This window comes from Channa argus, chromosome 7 (genome assembly GCF_033026475.1).
Source record: "Channa argus isolate prfri chromosome 7, Channa argus male v1.0, whole genome shotgun sequence".
Lineage (NCBI taxonomy): Eukaryota > Metazoa > Chordata > Actinopteri > Anabantiformes > Channidae > Channa > Channa argus.
This window is the reverse complement of record NC_090203.1, coordinates 7,047,568-7,072,883: the sequence shown is the minus strand read 5'-3', so window position 1 is coordinate 7,072,883 and position 25,316 is coordinate 7,047,568. Positions and strand designations below refer to the sequence as shown.

The window sequence follows — 25,316 nt, the reverse complement described above, 5'->3', positions numbered from 1 at the left end:
GCTTACATTACATTATTTATACAGCTGTACTTACATATGCTGCAGATTTAGATTTTGTATAGAAGATTACACAGTATTTAAAGTACTTTGAGTACCTCTACATCAACTGGCTGGCTCTTGTACTAGCTGACTACTTGTAACTTAAATGTGCTTTTTCTTAACCTAAGTACAATTTTGGGGTATTTCTGCGTTACTTGATTATTTCTCTCTTCATTTCCAGCTACTTCATACTACTTTGCCTTCACTTGCTTAAGCTGCTGATCTTGTGCTTTTGCACCACATTTGATTAGGAACCATATATTTGTTACTTTTCAGATTTTGATTCAAAAAACAAAATACAGTAGAATCTTAAGACCTTATTTGCCCCAACTCTAAATTTCACAACCTACTTCGCAGTACCTAAGGTAATTCAAATTAGATTGGAAAAATATGATAATTGAAAAACAAAAAGTATTCAAACGAAGCTCCATCTTAACCAGCTGCAACATTAAAACTGAAGCGCTAATCCATTATTACTTGTAATCCAATAATTCATTCTGTATAAAATGTACCTTCAGCTTTTCAGCAAAGTAGTTTTGCACTTTGAATTGAGGGCTGTTATTAACACTGTGATGCTGACACTTTTACCTCTGGACAAAGCCAGGCCACCAGTTTCTCCCTTCTTCTCCTTAGTCCAAGATAAGCAGCTGCTGGTGTCTGCCTCATGTAATAGATCTTCATAGTTATATTTCCCCAAGTCAACTTTTCCTTTAAGTGTGTTGCCCCTTTAAAATGTTTCAAGTGAATTCAACAGTTTTTCCTCCTTTTTGGGTCAAACAAAACGACCATTTCTAGAAAACACGACACCTGAACACACTGTTGCTATAAAGTAAAACTTTAATTTGGTGTACAGTTTCTGACATAGTTTCACCTCTGGTTGTTAGTTTGACTGGTCATTACAGGGATGCTGAAAGCTAAAGATTAATGAACACCAAAGTGCACATGTGTTGTCTTTGAGATTCTGATTTGTACATAGATATAATTAATTTCTAATATATTGTTTTCATTTACATATATGTATATACATATTCCTATTCATGTGAATATAAAATAAAAAAAATCTTTAATTATTGCGAACCCTTAATTTGCAAACAGCAAATCATTGACTGACACAGCAACTCAACAAACACATGACAACAAAATAAAATAATGAATAATAAGGTAAATATAATCTTAGGACAAAAAGGTGTAAAATACCAGTATCCCCTTTAGGACTAAAAACACCGACCTCCTCACCATTTCTAAGGCCCATTCTAAACCACCTAAACCTCCACCCCGTGACATGTCACCCGATCGCCGTGCACAATGCAAACACTCCATTAAAGCCACTTGTTACTTTCCTCTAACATTAGTGTTTTAAGATAAAGGTAATGCTTTTTAAAGTGCTCTGTGTGGTGTAAAACAGTGGAGTACAATTAAAACGGGATTAGGCAAATCGGACAAGGATGAGGAGGATAAGGATGTGTTACGTTGTCTGACTGGAGGCAAAAGAAAAAAAAAAATAACTGCAAGAACACCAGTATGGGATTTAGGTACAGAGTAACAGTCAGTGTGCATGACTGAATGTAATTGATGCAGAGATCTTACATTTCCCAGTTAAACAGTCCATTTTGAGAAGCACTGACATCACACATAAAGCTTATAAGTCCCACTGATGATCATTTACAGCTGTAAAATGAGTTTGTTTTGACTTCACAGTTCTTCACAATTTAAACACAGGGTGACAAATGTTTCAGGAGTTGTGTAATAGGTAAACATGAGGAAGAATCTCCAGTGAAGCGTAAAAATGTCTGTAAAGCACATGGTGAGATGCAATGAACATGAACCCAGATCAAGCACTTGAGAATAAAAACAAGGTGCTTAAAAAACCCTGAAATACTAATTAAAAAAATTAAGCCTTTTAAAGCACGCAGAAATGTAAAGAGCAAAAACCACAACGTTGAAGTGAAGGCTGGTGACACAACAGTGTTGAAAATGGATTTCAGTCCAAAACATTCAAAAGGAAATTGCTCCCACTACAACAATTCACTGCCGCAGAAAAACGTCCACGGTGGAATTTTAAAATGAAGAACAGAAAGCAGTCATTGGTAAAATAAGCAGAGACATCGAAAGTTTTTTTTTTTTTTTGCTTACTTTGTGCGTTGAGCAAAAGGCAAAAATGACATGCACGACTGTTGTAATACATGAATACAGTAAAATAGGTTCTTCTATAGGCGGTATGGCTTCAGATTAAGGTTGTCTGCTCCAAACATTTCTCTCCAAGGATTTGGAGAATGTTTGCCCCAAAAATTGTTTTTGGAATGAAACAGAAAATTATGAAAATAGTGTTTCTTTTCTTCTTGAGAAATTAAAAAAAATCTTCGGAATAATGTGATGCAACCAGGGACATAGTGTCTCTTGTTTTAAGCATTGTTTTAATTTAAATTGTAGTTTGTTTGTTTTTTTGGTTTCCCTTTAAATTGATCACATCCCCAAGTTACATAAATTCATATACACACTGCATTTATCCTTTTGATATGAAAATACTTCTGCAGAGTATGCATATTTTCAGAGAATTCCTTTTGCTGTGCATTCAAACAGTTACACATATTCATGAGTTGGAGTACGGTAAAAAATGCAATACTCACTATAACCTTGGTGAAGCCTACCTACAGTGAACGTCTCTGTGGACATTAACAAATGGACATTAAATAAGACAGAAACAGTACCAACGGTTAGACAAACAAATCTCAGGCCTTGTGTAGCTGCAGTTTATCCACATTTTAAAATCTTACATTTATTGCTGCATGTAAACATCCGTATCCTTTAAGCAATGACAAAAAGAGGATGTGAGGATAGGAGAACGTACCCCGTGTCATTGGGCTTGTCAAGCCAAGGTTTTTAACAACCTCTGTTGACATTTTCAGCCCACTTTCTCGCTCTGACACTGTCACGCACACACTGACATTTGAGAAATTCAATTTGGACTAGTCAGGGAAATGAGACGCGTTAAAGGTTTCCCCTCCAATCTCTTCACCACAATTATCCTTTGGTGCTTTGGGAAGCAGGAAAAGTGTTAAGGGCAGAAAAATTTGCAAACACACTTAACTACACTGCTGCAGGTATGCTCAGATTTTCATGTGCACACAGAGAAGATATCCTATTGCCTTCGCTACAGTAACCATAGCACAGATGGTTTAAAAAAAAAAAGGGGGAACAGCTAAGGACACTGAAGAAGCCAGACAGATTACTCTGCTCTTTCCACTTTGGTAATACGAGCATTCTTGTTGTAAGAGGATTCAGGAAGGATTCAGTGGTCACTAAAACCTAGAAAACAGCCAGAGATGTGGAGCAGTGACTTGCTCAAGCTGTGTTTCAGAGCCAAGATTTGCTCTGTAGATCAATTCCATAGAGAAACTTCACTCTTTTTTTCCAGTGAAGTCAAGTGTTAATAGATAAGCTGAAAGAAATATCCACGAGTTTAAAACCAAATTCCGTGTGACTCTTCTGAATGTGGAAGAAAACATGTTTGAAACAAGATAAAGCAACACAAATAATGTGCATCATATTCCAATTGGTTGAACAGTTGTGTGTAATGCATTTTAAGATGCATACACACATACACACGTGTACAGTGAAGAGCGACTTACTGTATTAGCAAACCACTAGCCTGATCTGCTCACATGTGCAAAACACTGTTTTTCTGACTGTTTATTTCCCTTCTTTGATTTTCGGTTTGGCTTTAAAATTGATTTTCCTTATTGTTTGCAGTATTACATGTTCAGTTTTAGATAATATTCATAAATAGAGAATAACATAAATAAATTACATATTTTAAACATTCAGAACTGCATAGACATTTGGGTTTTCCAGGACAAACGTATAGTCTTAGATTTCAGGAAGGTTAAGAGGCATGTAACTGTTTCTGTACACACTCACCTTCTCTTGCCCTGTGCTATACTGTCCTCAAGAAAGAGAAACAATGCAAACAGGCATGTAAAAGATGCTGAGCAATGAGTGTTTGCAAGTGATGAATTAAAAATCAGCTCACATGGTTTAAAAGTTTAAAACAGAAGTGTGAAGATGAGTTTGAGATGGGCACTTTTTACTACTACTAGACATTTAACAACTGCATCCCTACCAGACAGACAGTTTTACCTCGAACACAAAAAAGAAAAAAAAAAAAAAAATCTACACAGAAATGTGACATGTCAACATGTGATTTAACTTCAGAGGAATTGGATGGCGAATCAAGCTTGATGGCTGACATCAAAACATCTGTGCTGCATCACTACCTTTCTCGAAAGCTTCCCAAATACTCTTACTTTTATAGACCAAACTCCTTTAAAACAACAGTAAGAAATTTCTCCAATCCACATACAGACAAGGCTGCAGGCCCTTAGGCACGACTACAACAAATTGTAGTTCCTCACCGCAGTGGTTTGCCCACTGACTATATTCACCCAGCTTTAAACTACATCCCACAAACACTGAAGCAAAACAATGACAAAGATGTTAGTGCCCCTGAAATCAAAACATTTGTTTATAAAAAGACAGAAAGATAAAAATGCACCAAGTCAAAAGATTTGACATAAAATAAGGCAAAAATATTTTAACTAGCTACACTGTAAATGTATGAATATCCAGCAGTTTCAAGTGACAAAATATGAGAACCGATGATATAGATTTGAAAGTAGAAACTGGATTGAAGTAGATTGCTTTGTTACATTAAATTTATTACAGGCCCAGCATGTCTCAGGGATTATAGTTTGAAACTGTAAGATCCTGAACAGCCATAAAATTAACAACTATGGAATAAGTAAGAAAGAAAAACAATCTAAGATGAGACCAAAAAAAAAAAAAAGTCATTGTCTGACAGGAAAACAGTCCGACCTTTGGTAATGCATAGTTCTTTCCTGAACGTCATAGACTCCAGTATCTCTCAGAAGTGACTGCTGTTCCAGTGCGGTCTAAAAAAAATAAAGGGGATTGACAATAACAAACTAATGGCTCTTTGTTTTAGTCTCAGTCCATCTTTTGCTTTGTGTTTCTTGGTTGGTACAGCATTAGCGGTTTTGGCCTATTAATTTCAAGCAGAGCAGTGAAGCAGCCCTCTCCACTAACCAGTAAAGGTGGGCATGCAGCCTGATTCCTCTGTATCCTGTCTGCCCCATTAAGGCAGGAACGGTTCATCCTCCTCCTCATCTGCGCTGGGACCAGGGTCGCTCAGGCACCGTACCAGCTTCTGGGGATCTCTGGCTCCGTCTGCCTCACCTGGCTTGGGAAGTCCACTGGGCCCAGAAGGAGGCTTCATAATGAGACCCTGCTCCTCCTCCGCCTGGTCAGCCTTTCTAAATTCATCCATCACATTGACAGAGTCTGGGGACTGAGGAGAGGCCAAGTCCACCTGGATGGTCGGCACTCCCCCCGACACTGGCTTCACATTGTAGGCCTGGGGGTCTACAGGCGGAACAACAGTGCAACATCAGCTCACAAACCTTTTACCAGGGTTTCAAAAAGGGATCGAGCATCATTTTATCATTCAGTCAGTGTCCATGAACATATATTACAATTAGAGAGAATGTGACAAATATTATGGTCAACAAAGTTACCCATATTCAGGACGATCAATGCACAGACTAGACAACAACAGGCTTAAAGACTGTATTCACATGCGGGAAAAATTGCACTTTTAGATAAACTTATAATGAAAAACAAAAACTGAAGCTCCCCACAGGAAACATGCGATAATCTGTCAACAGCAGGCCTCTTCCTTCTCACGTCATGAAATACCCTCATTAGTAATGAATAATTGATGAATGTTCACAAGCCGGATAATGGGAGCATGCAAGTTAGGAACTCCTGCTGGGTCATCACAACTCAAAACAAATCTCGTCTACACTCACATACCTGAACAGAGTTCGTTCTGCTGCTGATCAGGTTTGAAATCAGTATCTCTGCCTAAAATGAGACCAAACACTGGTTTACATGCCAGTTGGAGCATGCAAACATATTTCCAACAGTGGGAAAATATCTGTTGCTGCAGCTGTGAAGAGTAGCTGCTTTGTTTAGTGAACACCAACTCGTGAGCCTAGTAAAATATAATGTCTCATTCCGGAAGGTGTCACTAGTAACATGGGGAAATTCTCCCACTGTACCTGACAGTAAAATGGTGGTTGATACTGAGTGTCTGCATTTAGTTGGGCCTAAGATGGATGAATTTACCTGAGGCCAGTCTGGCTCTACACATGGTCGGGGAGTCCGGAGCACCAGCGGGAACTGTCAGGTATTTATTCATCTCTTTTATCTAGTAAAACACAGGAATGATTCAGCTTATATATTTGCATATATATATTTGGTGTATCATGTAACAGAAAATACACAGAGATCGATTTTTGTTTTATTCGATTTTTTTGCAAATTTCACTTGGCCAACGCAAAAACCTCCAGTTCTAATTCATGTTAATCAATATCTTCGAATAATCTCATTAAAATTATGGGTTACGTTTTAAGCCTTTTATGGAAATCCTACTGCATCTACACGGCCTTCAAGCACATTTGCTTTACCCAAAACAAGTGTCTATTATCATTATGAAATTACAGGCCTGACAAAATGAAAGTTTGCACTAGGGCCACTCAACCGTGCAAACAAATCAGCCTCCCGTTTGTGTCAGCACATTTCATATAGGAGTCTTAAGGTGGACTCTAATTAGAGGACAAATCATAGTTTTGGTTGAATCATTTAACTGCTGGTGGCCCAGTAGGAAATAAGAAGAGCTGATATTTATCAGCCACTTTGGTGGAGTCTACAGTTTCTTATCATTTAACACAGATTGGTTCTTGCTTTATATAGTGGATATTATTTTATTAGATTGCACAACAGTCTCTGTAGAATCATCATTAACCTCTTCACCACTGACTAATCAACAAAATATAGTCGACCATGTCTATCAGGTGTCGGTACTGTAACAATAAAGCAGAGATTGGCCCAATTCAAGAGGCGTTTCTTAAGATACTGCACTGAGACGAACAAGGTCATACCTTCTTTTCCAGCTCAATCATCTTTTGCTTCTTGATAAGCAAGTCAGTAAGTCCATCCTCATATGGATCAGCTATCAGAGTGTGTCTGTTGTAGGACCGCAGCTGAGAACCACGACAAGCAAATATCAAAATATATTACAAAAAAAAAGCTAGGTTTCATTTCTTGTACTAAGTTAAAAACAAAGAAAAGAGAATGGCCAACTGCTGTAGAAATGTTAGTCACTGACTAATCATCATCCCAAGGGAGCAATGCTCTTAACCAGTGCACATCAATGAAATGTGCATGCAAGGTCCCTGGTCAATGTTATTTCATGTATGTGTATAGTTATTGCAGATGCATTGTTTAGTGGAAATCAATGTGAAAGCTGATACGTTGAAAACTCTAGGGAATATAATATAATTCATCTTCAGATAAAATGAATACCCTTTGTCGTGTCCTCTGAAGGTTAGTCCTGAGGATCTTCCTGATCTCTTCCTCTCGGCCTTTAGGCAGCTGTGACGAACCTCTGTCTGCAGACTTGGCAGCAGGAGGCTTCTTAGGCTGGATGTTCCTGAAAAAAAAAAAAAAAACATGATCAGAATTCATGTATTGCACACAAGAGAAACTAAATTATTGTTATGATAATCAAACTACTGACATGTTCACAGTTTTTATATATTAATAATTTCTGTAAATACAAGATATGCTCAATTGGGTATGTAATCCTACTTCTACTCTGACATTTGAAAAAGGAACTTCTGAAAACAATTCAGCCCCCAGCAGGTGGCGCTCTCCTTGTTTTACCCCCTATAACCTTTCAATAGACGGACTTTCCTCCTGCTTGTAGACACGTCACGCAATTATTATGAGTGTATGAGTCATCTGTGGTTTCCTCTGTTGTTTTTGTTGTGTATTCTAAGGTTATTTGTATTAGGAAGTACACATATAGGTGTACTGATGATCATATCATATGGCTTTGATCACTGCCTTTGCAGTTTGCCTTTGTAGTTTATCTTTTAAATTTAGAATCCAGTTGTCAAGGAAACAATGCACAGCAATGGTTTTGTTAAAAGAGAGTTCAGTTCAGCTCAGCTTCTGAAGGGGGGACCAGACATTGACTACAGGAGTCACAGTAACTGGTGCAAAGGAACTGACTACAAGTGTGGGGACAGCAACAAGGTAGAAGTGAAAGGTTCAGAGTGTAGATGTGGAGGCACATGGTTATTTACCGGGTTCTGTGAAAGTCTATCTTATCTCTGTAAGAGAAATTACGGAGTTTTTTTTTTTTTTTTTTTTACTGTTTTCAAAAGTATGCTCCTCATGGCAAACAAGACCAGACTTAGGTGAAGCTTCGATGGTACTAGAAGGGTCTTTATTCTTAGAGCTAGGATCAACATCCTTTTTATTATTTTATTATTATTATTAGTATTCAATTGCTTTGCAGTAGTGGTGAAGCTCGTTTTACCTCCACCTGCCCTCCCTGGCTTGATACTTGAAGGACACTTCATGTGTTCTTTAGGTTTGTCTATCATGTCCCCATAGTGAGGGTCCCAGTGTGACCTGGGATTCATCGTTTACAAACTCCACCACATCTATAACCGTAGCCTTATGTTCGTGTTTCTTATAAATGTCATAAGCCAAATTCCTCCACTTCTACTACTCACTGCATGGAAACTGTGGAAGGCATAGCAGAAGGCGGCTTGACACCCCCTCCACTCTCCACCAACTCAATTGCTTGTTTCATCTCCATCTTGTGGTAGAAGGCGATCAGCTGAGGCTCCTTGGAACGTTCACCTGCAATCAGGCACTTCTTCACATACTTCTTGTTGAAGCGGTTCAGTCTGGAAAGAGGAAAGAATTGAAAGATGAACATAGGGATCAGAACGTGACAGAAACAGGAAAAGATGTTGGGTGGGGAGTGCAGAGCTAAAGAAAAAAGGTTAAAAGGGAGGCTTAGGCACTGACAGCAATACTTTCACATTTGTAGCTACAGATGATGTTTAGTCTCTTTTTACGCTTAAGTAATACACAATATACCATTGTCACTATGTAGCAAATGAATAATCAACAACAAAAAAACATTGCAAATTACTTGTCCTTCCAGTGGTGATGACCATAGTGTCCACAGATGTCCTCAATTCCAGTCAGGAGGTGGTCAAGGAACTGGACAAAAGAGAAATCATCTTTTACAGCTGCTGCTAAGGCAGAAACTCCCTCAAGATTTCATTACACTCTCAAACCTACACCCAGCCATTTCTAAGGAATATTTCCATGCATTGTAAAACCTAGCAACCATCAAAATTACTTCACAAGGGCCCATTTTATATCTGCTGTATTCCTACAGTATGTGATTTAGAGCAGTTTCACTGGACAAAATCTACATCTATAGATCTAGATAGGTATGCAGATAGAATTTGTTAAATTGTTAGTCAAAAAACATCCCAGATAAGACAACAACAGCAGGCAGAAAGCATTAAAAATGGAATCCGTGAGAGAAAAGCAGCATCAGCAGCAGCTAGGCGACTGACCGGACAGTAGTCACACGGCTGCTCAAAGAAGCATGGAAACGTATCATTGCATTTGCTGTTCTGGGTTCCAGCCAGCTGTAGATCACCCTGGTGTTCTTACCAAGCCCGCAGTTGACAGTCTGACAGGCAGTTGCTATGGGAACAAGTCATTAAATGGAGGCACAGAATTTACTTCCGTTTTGACAGAAATGACTGATTTCTATAAAGAATACATCACTGTTGGGTTGGTGGTGAAAAAGTCTCATTAAACAGAACAAAACCAACAGCGGCTCATTATGCAATGTTTTCCTAAGTTGCAATAATGTGATGGACTGTACATAGTTGTTGTATAAAGTACAATACTTGTGATACTATGGTCATTTTGAGTAACTTATCATTTTAACATTAAAGTGTAAAGTACAGTATTGTGTTGTTGGTTTATTGCCAACCTAATGACATATGAAGTGAAAAATTCTCTACAAGTAGCTTTAAAGGGCAAAGCATTTTGGAGGGATAGGTACAGCACATCACCTAGATGTCTGCCAAAATAAATAAGTAAATACATTAACTGCATTCATACTAAAAAACTGAGCTGCACTACATTTAGATTCTCTATTGGTTGCACTTCAGCCATTTAGAGATGTGTCCTCAGCCAGCTCCATACACTAACCGCTGTTCTACCATGGAAGAGGAGCCATTATGACAGCTTGCTCCTCTAGCCTCAAGCATTAGTGACTCACCTCAGTCTTGGTGAGTGCAGTGTGTGAGTGTGTGTAGATATATATCTAGATATATATCTACACACACACACACACACACACACTTTGTGTGTAGATATATATCTAGATATATATCTACACACACACACACACTTTGTGTATCTGTGCACGCATGTGTGTACTTATCTGAGTTTTATTATCAAAACACTCAGGAATTGTGAACCACGGTCACGAATGTGTTTGACTATCAAATACTGTGAATACAAGAAGCCCTTTGTGCGAAACAGTATGATCAACTTATGATTTACAAGCTGATAAAAACGCTAGTGTTACAGAAAAGAGCAAAGAAACTGTTAGTTATTTTATTGTAAAAATATGTGGTTTGACATTTACCGTGCTGTTCTGTATATAATATGAAGTACTACCACACAGCCAGTAGATGGAAGCAATAATCCAAATTTAAGCTAAATGGCTTCACATCCTTGTTACAGGAAAGTGGTGCAACTTTTAACTAAAACTGACAGAAACATATATTAGCAAAAGAAAACAAACCACACTACACCAATAAATCAAAATTTATTTCCGCTGCATTAAAGTGATAGAAATGGAGGGGGGAATGCTTTGTGGCTGGACAAAGGTATGTTGTAAAAGAAAATGTTGATATTGTCACATTTCATTAGCCAACTAAATAAAAAAACATTCTTGGTTATCCATATTTTTCACTGTAAATGAAATCTTCAGCATATGAAGGTGAAGGCTAAAGAAAAAAAAAAAACTGTACCTGGGTGTGGATCTCCTCATTAATCGAGCGCTTGGCTTCTTGTTTCTTCTTCACTGCCAGAAGGTCCACCAGGGGCTTGATAGTCATGCCCTGCAAGAAGAATGAGAGGCATAAAAATCACTATAAACTTCTTGTGTTAAAGACACAAATAGGTTTGTATCACCCAGACTATGCAAGTGAAATTTGAAGACATGTGGGTTTGCATAAAAACTTGAAATTAATCACGATTTGTCTAAGTGTCAGAAACATATACACCAGCACTCTTCTTTCTCTGGTACTGACATCTGCAGATCAGCCAATTCATCTGTCTTACATGGCCACTAAAAATACAGCCATACTGTTTTTACTCAATGGAATCAGACATAAGCTGACTAGTATCACACTTTTATTAGCTGGCAAATTCTCCAAATATTGCAACAACTGGTTAACAAAAACAGAAGGTTGTCACACAACCTTTTTACAAACAACTCTGCCATCTTGGCTGTAAACCTACAGAGACTGTGACAACATTGAGGAAGTTGCTTTTGAGCAAATGGAAAATCTACATTCTAGTCAGATAACAAAATCTTCTATTTGAATACTATTGTGGTGTACTGTGATGAGTATTCTCAGGAATGCAATCATAAACATCACAAAGTGTATACATTAAGTAAAACAATTGCATAATTGTCTGTGGATGTATGTTTGCTCCTGTGTATATGGTTGTAAAACTGGTCATGTTCGAAAGCAAACAAGTCAAACCCTTAGATCTCACTTTAAATAGCTAAAATTGTGTTTTCAGCTTTACTCAATTTTAGGCTTCTGAGAAACATCTTGAGGTGTAAAATCACATCTAAGTTATTGTTAACGTCAGTGCAAGGTAAAATAACAATGGCCTCTGAACTGCTTGGTTACTCTTGGACTATAAATCAGTGTTGTATAGCGTGGGCGTGCGTGTTCCAGCCTCAACATATCATTATGGTTCTTAAAGAGATTAATGAGGCCATCAGGTTCAATGTAGTGGCGTAGTAAATGACACTATATTTCTTGTCTTTAATAATAGCCTATCCGGCTATCGGGTGTATGCAAGAGGACCAAAGGTACACAAAAAGTAGAATGAAAATTCAAAACCACTTTTTTGATACCAGGGCATGATGCATAGTACCTTCTCAGTGTCTCTGCAGGTTAAATCAAACCAATTTAATATAAAGTAAATTTGGCAATATGTAAGGATAAATATTTTTGATGCACATATAATGTAGCCTGACATTATGGTAAAAGGGACATCTACCTGGTCTGCATCAGTATATTTATGCTGTAGAATCCAACAGCATAAATAAAACATTTCTTTCTAGTGCAGCCTTGGTGCAAAGTGAACAGAGTGGGTCTTTGGGGTTTTATTTTAGCTGCTGCCATTCTGGGTCAAACTTGCATCCCAGAATACTCCTCCAGTTTCACAGCAGGCTGGTTTATCCAGCAGGACTGAGCAGATGTAATGCAAAGTGCTTAAAATGGATGATATTTGCACAACCACTGACTGTCTTTGTCTAGTTTTTGAATGTGTTTGGAGGTGGGTGTGTTCAAAAAACATAAACTACCAAGATAATCTGACCACTTGAGGTAAAGTAGCTTATGTAGCATCCAATCCAGCCTTTTTCAAGAAAAAGCAGCCAACTGACCCTTTTTGTGCAGGTGCAGTGGTTCTTTGTGTTCAGTCCCCAGTGTGACGAGTGGAAGCAGGTTTCATAAGATTAAAATAAATGCTAAACTGAAAATAAATATTTGTTCTGAGCTTGGCGTTGTTAATGTATCATGCAGTGTTAATTCAAACAGTGATACAAGAGAAAATTCAAACTAGACTTACTAGGCAAATATACCACACCAAAAAGGACAAACCAGTGTAAGTGGTTTTATGCAAAACATGTGAGTAAAATCCTGTGTCTTAAAACAGTGCACCCGACGACAAACAATGTCTAATGTTTTCATTACTCCAAGTCTACCATATACGTATACCATTCAAAGCTAGGACTTGGAAAAAGCAGCAATTAGCTAGGTTGAACATCATGTTGCCTTCTAATAAAATGTGCTTAGACTCATTTAGGGCATCCTAGACATGGTATTCATACCTGAACAAAGACAGTGAAGAAGATTACAGTGATGACAGCAGTAAGGAACAACTCTCTCATGGCAAAGTGGGTCTTGTCTAGGAGGAAGACAAGAGCGAAGGCGATGGCACCTCGCAGGCCACCGTAGGCTATGATGAACTGGTCCTTTGTGGTCAGCTTGACAATGCGGAACTTGTTGATGACATAAGTCAGACCAACCACACCTACAACCGAAAACATAATAAGAAATCATAGTTAAGTTGGACAGCATTCTTTCTCCCCTTTCAAAGATGTTATCACCAGACCCTGTCAGAGTTACACCAACTTTAGCATGGCAATTTACCAGCAGAGGCACTCGTGACAGAACAAAGTCAATACAGAAATCTCCAGAGGCACTTCCTCTCGCACGCACGCACGCGCACACACGCGTGCGCGCACACACACACACACACACACACACACACACTATAGTTCCCCCTTTGAGGAGCAGGCCTCACAACAATCTATATTAATCTGCATGTATCTATGCTAGAAATAACCAACTTGCACCATTTTGTTATTTGCATCTAAACCCTACATATGTCAAAAATGTTTTATCAGTAATATCAAAATATATTTTAAAAAATCTTGACGTAAGTAACCTCAACATGTCTAACATATGCAACCCTAAACAGGATGAGCGGTTACAGATAGTGGATGGATGTTTAACACATCCTCTCCTGTTATTTTCCTGTTTTTTGCTGCACATCACAGTATGGCCTCATTGTATTTATTTGTTGTGAGAAGTATTGCAGAAGAGCTGACCCATAACTCGTGCCACCAGACAAAGGAGGACTGTGACGGTGACGAATGTCCAGTTCCAGGCATGAGGTCCGTCCACTGTGGCTACACCCAGAAAGATGAAGATTAGTGTCTCGCTGACGCTACTCCACATTTTTAAGAAATACTTGATTGTGGTGTGGGACTTGTGGGATATATTGGCTTCTACATAGGGTCGCATCACAGCCCCACATGATATTAACCTGAAGAAGAAGAGTGAAATGTTAGCACAGAAAATTATAGATTGCAGAAAACAGTGTAAATATGTTCAAGAACAAAATGTCAGTTTCTATGTTTCCAAAGATTTTCTCTTTTGAAATCTTGATTTTGGATTTTTGTCATCTGAAATAAAACTCTTTTGAACATGTTTAACCTAAAGGCATCTTAAAGAGAATCGTTTAAAAGAAGAGGTGGTTTAACTCGAGGCATTAGCAATGAATTCAGAATTGAACTTGTATACCACACGTGTTACGAAAACAAAGGGACAGTAACAAAGATGTCACCATCCCTGTCTGCTGACCACTTCTGCATTCCGTTCTCTTGTCATGCAATGTTCCTATGTCAAAACCGCAGACACCAAATGAGATTGCCATCCGTGATCCAACAGCTGCTTAGCATTCCTCCTCTATTTTAATAATGATTTGACTTTCAAAGTCTTAAGTAAATGATCAAATAAACTCATACAACTAAGCAAACACGATATTCAATAAAAACACCTTTACAAATTCTGGTTTTGATGAAAGATACAAGGCTCATCCTTGAAGCTACACATCCACTGGCACTGACAGTATATCATCAACAAGTGTCTGCAACATCCCTAACTCCTGGCACCATGAACAGAAAATGAATTGATACGCACTGGAGAAACTGATAAAAAACAGCAGCTTAGAGAATTCCGGAAGGCTATTAAATCTAGGGATGATTGAGGTGGCGACAAGATTAATGCACTATGTGAACTGGTTACATGAAATGTAATCTACCACCATGTACAGCCAAGTCCCTGGGGAATAGCTAAAATGGATTGCACCCTTCAGTGGCAAGGTTATATTAAAACCACAACTTGGGGATTTATATGTACAAAATGTAATTTAAATTCTTTCAAAATTTGTTGAGATACAAAGTTATTTTTGCTAAAAAAAAATTTTTTTTTTTTAACTAAAACTAGAAATGAGTGGTGAAGTGCGGTATCAATCCATTAACTGACCTTAACCTTCCTTTTGGTGAACAAAAAAGAAAAACCTTACTTAACCATCACAAAACAAAATATGCTTATGAGAGTTATACAGAAACATTTAATAACAGCAATATAGTTTGAAAATACTGTTCATCTCTCTGTCCCCCCAAACTTACGCCATGATGCCAGAAAGATGAAACATCTCAGATGACAGGTATGCCATGTAGCTGTATACAAAGACAAAAAGTGGCTCAATGACACGCGTGTGGGAGGTGAAGCGTGAGGTGAAGGCCGCCAGGATCCCATAAATAGCTCCTACTAGGACACCACCCAATGCCACCACCAGGAAAGAGAGGACTCCAAGGAAGCTCTGCATCAGTGTCACTGTGCCAGCACCTGCAAACTCCTCAAAAAGGTGGTACAGCACCTAGGTAGGAGGAGGAATAGAGTGAAAGATAAAAAAAAAAAAAAAAAGAAAGAAGAAAATAGACAAAGAGAAGCTGGAGCTTAATATACCATCTGGCAAAAACAAAATGTTTCTTATAAGTTACAACCAACTTCTACAAAAAAAGGCTGAAACTCTGGCTGCACTATGACAGTCATGATTTAAAAAAAAAACCCAGTCATTAAAACTGCAGTCGATGTCTTGGACTGCCAAGGTGCAAGCACTGTCAGTAAATTTAGACTGTAGAAGGTGTTGTACTCTAACAGTTCAGCTAACAGCTGGTGTGCGGTGAGCTGAGGATTGTTTTTAGGTGGCAGACTAGGCTGCACATCATAAAGTTAGTGATCTGCAGCCAACAAACGAAAGCATGAAAATAAGCAAGAATATTAGCCACATTGCGCCTAATTCCTGTTCCGTTCACTCACCACAGTGACGGCATCATTAAGCAGTGATTCGCCAAACACTAGGATATGCAACAGTTCATTGATATGGATCTCCTCAAAGACAGCAAGAACAGCAACAGGATCCACAGCTGAGATAATGGAGCCAAACAGCAGGCAAGGTAGGAGCTCTATTGAGTGGAGACTTGATGGGTTGGCTGGCTGGATCTGACACACAGCGTACAGCAGGCCCCCAATGAAGAATGCATTCCACAGAGTCCCCACAACAGCAAACATCAGGATTGTGCCCAGGTTCTCCATAAAGGGTCGTATGGGCAGGAAGTAGCCAGCATCCAGGATGATGGGGGGCAGCAGATAGAGGAAGAACACTTTTGCGTTCATCACAGGTGGGAGATCCTCTCCGGCTAGTTTGATGAGGCCCCCCACCAGCAGACCCACCACAATTAACAGGCAGCTTTCTGGCACAATGTTGGACAGACGAGGAACCAGGTGGAAACCTGTGAAAATAGAAGACAAATAAAGAAAATAAGACGCAGTGGCATAGAGGGAGACAAAGTAGGATAAAGAGAATGTGATTTATCTGGACGGTCACAGCGGGATTCGTTATCTGTATGCATGTGTGTTTTATTCTGACTGACAAGTGAGTCAAGGTGTGTGTGGAATTCCTCGCACCTGTTTTCACTTTATCCAAAGCAACAGCGGCACACACAAAGGCAAACCTACAGTGCTAACACAACATTACACGAGCATTCAACTGTGACATACCACACATGTGCAACTACTATGACTACGCTGCTGGCAAACTCTAGTTTCTGTTTTGGATGTACAAATCACGGGTGGTTCAGAGCTCTTCTGGGGAAAAAACAACAAAACGATACTTTGTGTACAGTTTGTACACAGTTATGTTCATTTCAACATAAAAGCATTTATATATTTTTACAGGGAATTTGGTGGGAAGCACTTCTTGTCTGCCCTCATTTGTTGACTGGACTAATGTGTGTGTCTTTAATGCAATTTGTTTTTGTGGGGAAAGAACATGAGAAAAGTACTGAATCATGCGTATTCTTGTGAATTCTTGAAGGAACAAATGGAAATAATATGGAAAACATTTATTGTCAACAGATGTCACAACAGGTCAACAAGTCAAGGCTTTAACTTCAATACATTTGCTATAAGCCCACATTCAGGATATAAGTGTTTAAAAAGGTCAGGTTTCGGGCTTACAAGTTTCATCACTCTTGTTGTTTCGTGTACTAATCCAATTTGGAAGTTCCACAAGCTCATTTGCAATTATTATCTAGCGCTCGAGGCTGCGTGGCTCATATGTCACAGCACAAGCAGCTGTGAAAGGAGTCTCTGGAGACTAAGGCCTTCACAAGCAGTAATGCTCCCTGACAAATAACAAAAGCCTGTGTTTTTTTGGTCTTTGGACTGGCCCACACAAACTTACTCAGTTAATATAGTACCACAAACATATAACACCCTGAGCTGCTGTCACGTGTCACATGAATAGAGAAATAAACAAGCCCTTGCCTTAGTAGCACACAAAAGGGGAAGACTTTCTCTGACTAGTGTATATTTACTGTATCAGCTGGCTGCATGGTGCAGTAAAATTCCATTACCCCCCCACACTTTACATTCATTCATGTGGCCCATACAAACTTATTTTTTGGATTAGAGGGTAAAATTTGGGCAGAATTGAAATCCATGGTGCTGTAAATTCCACAGCTTCAAAGTTCAAGCTTCTCTATACAAGAATAGATGGAGCAGTTATAGCAGCACCACAGTGCACAGTAGACACAGGGTGTGATCCCCACTGAGCAAAGAGAGGAGGGGCAAGCAGGTGAACAGTGGTGGTGGTGGAGTAGTGATAAATACAGAACCATTACTGCATAGTTGGTTATGTAATGCCCAGTAAACAAAAATTGCTACTAAAAATAATCTGGCTTTGAACTTATATTTAACACAAATTACCTAGAATCCTATTTAAGCTTTGTCCTAATGGCATGTGAAGCATTAGATATTCTCTTTTGGGAATGCAACACATCGGAAGCAGGGGGAAGGGTGTTTACACTTGGGCATCTTTACACAAGTGTTTCAGCACGCAAGCTGAACAACTGAATGCCTGTGAAAGACACATCTGCACACAGCTGCGTCTGAATCTCTGAAGCAAGACTGTGTGTTCACTGTGTGAACTTTATCAGTATTGGTCTAAGGAGGCCTAAGTTATTCTCAATGCGATGCCAAACAGAGTAATCTTCTGTTCCCTGAATAAGTCTTTAAAAATAAATAAATAAATAAAGAAATCCCACCACCCAGTAGGCAGGTGGCTGTGACATTCTGACTTGACTTCTTTCAAGACAGTAATAACAAACTTATGATAATGGGGCAAGGAGGATCAATTTTAGCTTCTGCAGCTAGTTCGGAGACCAGTCAAACACAGTGACTTTGTCTCCCGGAAGAAAAATTAGCACATCAATGCTCACAACTTTTCAGCCCTGTTATATAAATGAGAAGCTGTGTCTAATTGTGTTTGAGACATCATTACTAGAGAAACCTCTGTTGGTGTGGGGGGATGCCAAATTACACAAGTGGGCCTGCACATCTCCAGTAAGCTAATTGGCTCCCAGTTGAACTGAATAGAGCACCAAGATAGGCAGTCTGCAGAAATGATACCCATAGTGGTGTTTCATTTAGTTATTGAGTATTAAAATCAACTTGCTATCTCCATGCTTTATTGCAAATACATGGGAAGAATTGGACAGGCTGGCATTCCTGCCTCACAGCTAGAAGATCTTGGGCTCCGCCTTTCCGTGTGGATTTTACATGTTCTCCACTTGCCTCTGTAGCCTTCCTTTGGGTACTCTGGTTTCTTTCCACAGTCCAAAGACACAAATGTTGACAAGTCACTCTAAATTACCTGCAGGTCTGCAAATGATCATGAATAGTTGGCTGCTGCAACATGTCAGTTCTATGAGACTGGTGTACCCTGCCCTCTTGCTCAGTGACAGCTAGGATTTGCTCCAACATCCCCTTGATAACACAATTTTAAAATAAGTTTAGATAAGAGATTGTTATCTACTATATACTTTAGCATGTCAGCATTAAGCATAGCTCATGGCAAGCTTAAGCAGTTTAGCCCACACACTAATGCAAGCAATGGGATACAACGAGTGTTCTGTAATAGAGCATTTGTTTCTACAAATCAGGTCTTGAAGGGACTTGTGCTTTACCTTAGTGAGGAAACACATTGTATATGTACAACACCAGCCCATTTGATTGCACCATCTGCCTAACTCAGGATAAATGAACGTCTTTTGCAGACAGTTGATGAAACGTTTTTATTATCAACTCATTATTTGGTTTATCATGATAATAAAGTTATAATAACCTACAGCATGTGCATGGACAATTACAGAATGTAACACTTCTTACTATTTTATTTTTTGTTTAACTATTATTAGAAGAAGTACTCAAACTGCCACTGGCGCAGTTTCAGCTAACACAGACCGGATCATATGCAGTTTTCGAAAACTCAGAATAAAACTGAAAAGCCACAATTCAAAGTTTTACCAAAAATAAATAAATAACTAAATACAATTACATTAAAAAAAAATGAAAGTGAAACCAGAAGGAGCCATGGAAAACCAAGTGTCAGCATTATTTGAATACAGGAAAAGATTCTCATGATCCCTTGTGTAAAGGGTTTTAAATAGTGTATCTCAGCAATGTGTAATAAAGCTCAGTAAACAAATGTTGCTTTTCCAAACTCTTCTTCTGACCAAGCACTGCAAAGAAAACATTGTATGGCGTTCACACTATTGCAGAAAAACTCTGCAATAGTGTTCTGCAGAGAACAGGGGAAATCATTGCAACTGCAAAACAATACTGACCACATTTGCCCTACGGGTTTAGGTCGTGGAAGGCAACAGGTTAGTGGTCTAAGTTCATGCAGAGGAAATCAAACTTTAGTGACAGACTTCATGGGTTGGGAGAAACAAGTGAAGAAAAAAAAAAAAAAAAAAAAAAAAGACCTTTCTGCATTAATATGCCCAAATGTAAAAACTTTACCCACCCAGGACAAAAAGGCTCAGTGGGTTAAGTGAGAAGCATCCACTCAATTGGAACAAGTGTTCTATACTGGCTACACCGTTTTCCCCATTCTGTCCATAACAGCAGGAAATGTGTCATTGCTCCACTTTATCCCAAGCCCCTTTATGCAGCAAGGTAACGGAAAAGCAAAGGGTAAAAGCACCTTAAGTTGTTTGCAAAGTACCCAGTGTCAGCAGCCTGGTACATGTCGCACATTATCATTGCCTAAGTCACGAACTGTATCCTGTTGCCAGGTGATTAGCTGCACACTGCTGGCAACCAAACCTGCTGGGTCAAGCAAGCACAAAAGACAGAAACGATATAAACAAACAGTCTATTTGTTTAAGAAGATGAATGATTATACATTCATATGGTTCTTTTTTCTAAAAATCCACGTTAAACTGGTTTGCCAACGTTCTAATGTCTTAACACTTGGCACTCCACAAGGAGGTCAAGAAAGGCACCTACGTCACAGAGATGCAACGGGGTTTCGGGTAAAATAAGCCTTGGTGATTCAATGTCTGGTTGTTTGATGCAGACCAGGGACTCTCTTAAGTTTCAATTATGAATAATGCCCTGCTGCAAGTATATTTCAGTATGAAAACACATAACTCACATGGGAAATTCCACACAATGCCGTGTGTCCAACCTATGGCAGTAACTGATGTTAATACCAAAACAGTGAGACCGATGGAACACTGCCAGCAGTGCAGAGATATTGGTTTCTAAAGGTTTTTGAGTAAGGCTGACTCTTATTCACAAACCTACAACACCTCTACAATAGCCTGTGTATAACTTGTAACATATTCACTTCTCATACAGGCATTATAACTTTTAGCACAATATTAGGCTTCTTAATAGGTGTGGTGAATAATTTTTTTTTGGACTCCGTAACAACAAATGTCACATGTTGTGTCAAAGTGTGGCCAGACACAGTCCTAACTGCAAATTAATATTTAGTTGGATTCTGGCACACAGCCGCAAATTGGTTAGTGAATAATAATAAAAAAAACAACAGTAGCAGGAGGTACTGTAGGCAGAACCTATATGGCTTAGAAATGATTAAAGAGGTGGTTTGAGGGTCAACCCAGTGACACTGATAATGCCACTTTTATAATATTATCATTTGTTTACCATAGATAAAAGAAATCCTTTAAAAAAGGTACTGGCAAGTCTCTTGGAAAACTAGTTTCTCAGCAAACAGCAACTGACTGCAGCATTCCTGAACACGTGTTAATCAAAAAAAAACTTAATTGGAATTATTTACCTGTAATAAACAGTAAGAACCAAATTGTTAAAGCAAAGAATAACATAGGTGAGGAAGGACACTATAGTTGCCATGAGAGCATCATTTCTTGCAGTGGAACAACAAGAACAGAGGACAGGTTTTTTTTCTGTTCACATGCTCAAAACTCTGCCCTTGTATGTCCTTTCATAACCGAATCTGACTCCTTCACATCTGGACCTGCACGTCTCAGCCTAGACCAAGTAAAAAATACGGTCATCTGCATTTCCACGATATCACATCCGTCTATCTAACCAAATGACACAAAACACAATAAATAACTTGATTGTACTAAATGTATCTGTACTTACACAAAGCTGCTTCCATTCATTGTATATACTTGCATACCTTTTAGTTTTAGGTATTTTGAGAGCAGAGCGAATTGATTTTGACTCTCATGATGGATTCTGTTTACCTGTTACTCACTCCTAACCTATTCTGGCTGCAATCCACTCCAATTAAACAAAAACTAATGTATACTCAGATAACATCAACTCTGGATACAATAGTGTGAGTAACTTTCGTGGAGTGCTAATACACACACACCTTCTTTCCCCCCCCCCATCTGTTTGGCCAGTACTGAAGTGAAAGGTGAGACCAACTGGAATTGTCAATCATGGTACACACCTTCACTCCCACGATAACGCGTGTCTCACCGGGCACCCATGTACTACCAGGTCTGACCTCATCAAACGTTCAGTCTGAGAAGTCAGTGCCTACTGGATGCTACAAACTATGACCAGGTTTACTACAGAGTAATTGGACTGACATGTTAATATATATTACACTCACTACATCAACAAGGTCATTTAGATAGAATTAGGAAAGAATTCTCACAAACTAACTGTACAGATCGCTTCAGTCACACCCTTCCAATAAACAAAGTGGATAACTGCAGAAGGACAATATATTAAGATTTCAGGACCAGTCATAATTTGTTTTAGTGATAGGTAGCTTATGTTTTTATAATACTAGCCTGCAAAATAATTACAAGAGCCAAGCTATGAGAATGTCTCATAAATATAGGGACTGTGATGCATAGCTTAATACTGTAGAGTATATTCTCAACAAAATGGCATCCCCTGGATTTTGATTTATACCAAAAGCCTTGGACTTGGTTATATTCAATTCAAGAAAGGCACTTGTGTAAAACAACTGGGAGCAAAAAGCACTGTGAAGACAAGCAGGATCACTTAAGAGATAAATTGACTGTGGCTTGGGTTTAAGGCTTGTAAGATATTAGGTCCACGCACATGAATCAGAGAGACGTCCAAGGCTGAGCAGTGTAGCAGCCACATCAAATTATCCACAGCCCATTTTTCAGACCTTCCTGGGATAGTCAAAGGCTTTAGGTCACCACTGTCTACTGCTGCTGTCAGCGCTTACCCAGTGTCATTTCTGTTCTGGCTCACTTTCTGCTTTATACACCGTCAGGATTCCTTGAACTCACCCACTCCCGCAATCCTCATCCCTAAGTTTTACCCCGTGTCCTTGAACTGCATCCTAATGGAGAGCTACCCAAGCCAGGCGGTCCCTGTCTGCCTGCCCTCTCCCCAGAGACACTGGGCTTCTCGCCCAGGCAGTGAAGCAGAATCATCCCTGGCTACAGGCTGGTGCTCAGCCAGGCCCTGATGTCAAAGGCAACTAACAAGCTGCTGGCTCTTACAAAAAAGATAGCAGGGGACAATGCAGTATTCGGTGAAGAGCACACCATAAGGGGGGGTGAATGATAGAAGGGAAGAATACATGATGGAAAGCACAAAAAGTGACGGAGAGGTTCCCAAAAGCGATACAGGAAATTAAATTGCTGGATAGAAGTTTTTAACAAACACTAAAAAAAAAAAAACTATTTTCCCCCAGTTCCCAAACTATTTCCCCCAGTTTTGAAAACTTGCCAAATAGTTGGATTCCAAGGTCCAGACTGCTGCATCCCGCTGCTTAGTCATTATTGTAGCAAGGAGTGAGTAGCACTAGCAAAAGACCCTCTCTCCCCTCTTTAAGGTGACAAATCAGAGGAGTAGTCTGTGTGACTAACAATATAGATTTGCCCTCTGGGTCACTTACAAAATCGAGCTACTCTGGTCGAACTCGTCAGGTCAGCACACCAGTGACGTTTTTATTTGGTTTGCTGATTACAAGGTGGCAGGGTGGTCAGGACAATTCCTGCCAGTATGAATCAATCAATAGCTATATGTTAAAGCACCCTAACAGATTTGCAATCTGAATGGAGACTTGCAGGTCAGTGATTTATCTATGTTGGACTTGTGACACACACACACACACACACACACACACACACACACACACACACACACACACACACACACACACACACACACCAGTCTAGGACAATTTCCTTCTTCATCATGAGAGTTTGATTAAGAGCTGTGTGCTGAAAGAGTACAACATCTAAATATTGTTAGTGGAGCTGAAGGAGCGACTCCAGATCTAGTTAGTCCACCTGCAGTGACTACACCTGAAGCCAAGCCCGAATAAGCAAGCATGAACCAGCTTTTCCTGGAAAGGCTGAATTGAGAACACGCACAACACACTCACCTAATTTCATCAAAGAGGCGAGCAGAACCCATAACGAGATTTCAAACGGGATCTGTACGTGGTGGTAATCGACACTGAGCACGGGAAAAGCCTTTTGAGTGAAGTTATGCTCCTCGTCCTTGGATTTGTGCTTGTCCACGTCGTTTTGGTGGCTGAGGTCCGGCGAGCTGGCGGCTCCGAGTGGAAGCACCGATCCCTCCAAAAGCACCAAAAGCACCAGGAGCAGCAGACCGCGCTCCGGTAAACCTTTACCGAAACCAGCCGGGCTGTGAGAACTTGTCCGCGTCATGTCGGCGCACAGTCAAATTGGGTTGTAAAAGTCCAAACCTATCAGGTTCAAGGAAGGTGCGGTATAACTTCGTGCCGGCGTGTTAAGCTAATTCACCGTCCCAGCTAATTGTAGCCCGAAGCGACCCAAAAGCCCGTTCTCTCCCTGAGCTAGCTTGTCGTCGGCGTTGGTACCAGGTAAACAGTGGCACCGACGCAGGCCGGCGGAGGAAAGCAGGAAACGCCAAGATAGTTGATGACACTTCCTATTCCCGGCAGGTACAAAGTATCTTTTACTACGGCGGTGCTTCAGAAGTTTGTCCGTTTCTGTGTCAGTGTGTATCGATGTCCTCTTCGGTCAAAAGGTGTTATTGTTGATGCTGGAGTCAAGCGATGTTCAGCGGCATCCCCACCACGCCTGTTCCCCCCCTCCGACACCACGGCGGAGTCGTCCGTGAGGCGATACTGACCTTGAAACGGAGCCCCACAGCTACCACATCGCATTTTTGCCGCGCACCCCTTTTACTGCTATTTCAACTTTCACATATCAGCGTCCATGGATGCGGCGTTTTCTTCCCCCCTGGAGGACAGGACCTTGTCGACTTCTTCGCACACCGGGAAGAAGGATGGGGCAGGCAGGGAGGGGTCGAGTTGGGGTTGTAGAATGTGCTCCGCCTCGGGTTCAGAGGCTCGTCCCGGCTTGTCAAGCCAAGTGGCAACAGGTTCTGTCTGCAGTGGTGTTCAGCTTCATGCAACCTTCAAAAAGCACACCCTTTGGTGGGTGGGAGGAGAGTGAGGTGGACGAGTAGGGGGCCGGCCGACTATAGTGACACCTATAGGAATGGAGGCTCAAGGTGTCTCCTGTGCAAGAAAAATCAAAATAATAATAATAATAATCCAGTATGTTGTTCATGACAATAACGGCTGACACTGTTTGTGTCACATGGATAATCATGGACTTTCTACTTAAGCTCACACAGGAGTTATATGCCCAAGGAAACTAGTTCACTCCTTCTGTTCCTTTCATGTGCCTCCATCTAACCCTGTCCTCTGCATCTTCTTGTCTCACACCAACTAACTTCATGTCCTCTCTCACTAAATCCTTAAATCTCTAATCTGCATATTTTATTAAGGATGATGTTGTTTTA

At 39.9% G+C, this 25,316-nt stretch overlaps 1 protein-coding gene across 2 annotated transcripts; it reads right to left on the bottom strand.

The window, feature by feature from the left end:
- Window positions 1-858: 858 nt before the first annotated feature.
- On the bottom strand, window positions 859-24,930 carry slc9a1a (solute carrier family 9 member A1a). 2 transcript variants are annotated; one of them, XM_067510575.1, is made up of 13 exons: window positions 23,902-24,930; window positions 15,993-16,465; window positions 15,299-15,549; window positions 13,934-14,151; window positions 13,151-13,353; window positions 11,046-11,135; window positions 9,131-9,201; window positions 8,703-8,879; window positions 7,483-7,609; window positions 7,059-7,160; window positions 6,244-6,325; window positions 5,929-5,979; window positions 859-5,478 (listed from the first exon to the last, which is right to left on the bottom strand). In XM_067510575.1, exons 1-13 carry the CDS (start codon window positions 24,188-24,190, stop codon window positions 5,192-5,194), a joined length of 2,421 nt encoding a protein of 806 aa, XP_067366676.1. In that variant the 5' UTR covers window positions 24,191-24,930; the 3' UTR covers window positions 859-5,191. The 2 variants fall into 2 exon arrangements, with proteins under 2 accessions (XP_067366676.1, XP_067366677.1); XM_067510576.1 differs by lacking the exon at window positions 5,929-5,979.
- Between the last annotated feature and the right edge of the window lie 386 nt (window positions 24,931-25,316).

What these genes read in the sequence shown, in the direction of transcription:
- slc9a1a (XM_067510575.1), bottom strand. Translation starts at nt 24,190, where the DNA reads ATGACGCGGACAAGTTCTCACAGCCCGGCTGGTTTCGGTAAAGGTTTA. An exon ending in ATGAGGAGATCCACACCCAG is followed by an intron (nt 9,202 to 11,045) that starts GTACAGTTTTTT and finishes TCTTTTGTCCAG; the next exon opens with TTCCTTGACCACCTCCTGAC. An exon ending in CATCACCACTGGAAGGACAA is followed by an intron (nt 8,880 to 9,130) that starts GTAATTTGCAAT and finishes TCCTCTTTCCAG; the next exon opens with ACTGAACCGCTTCAACAAGA.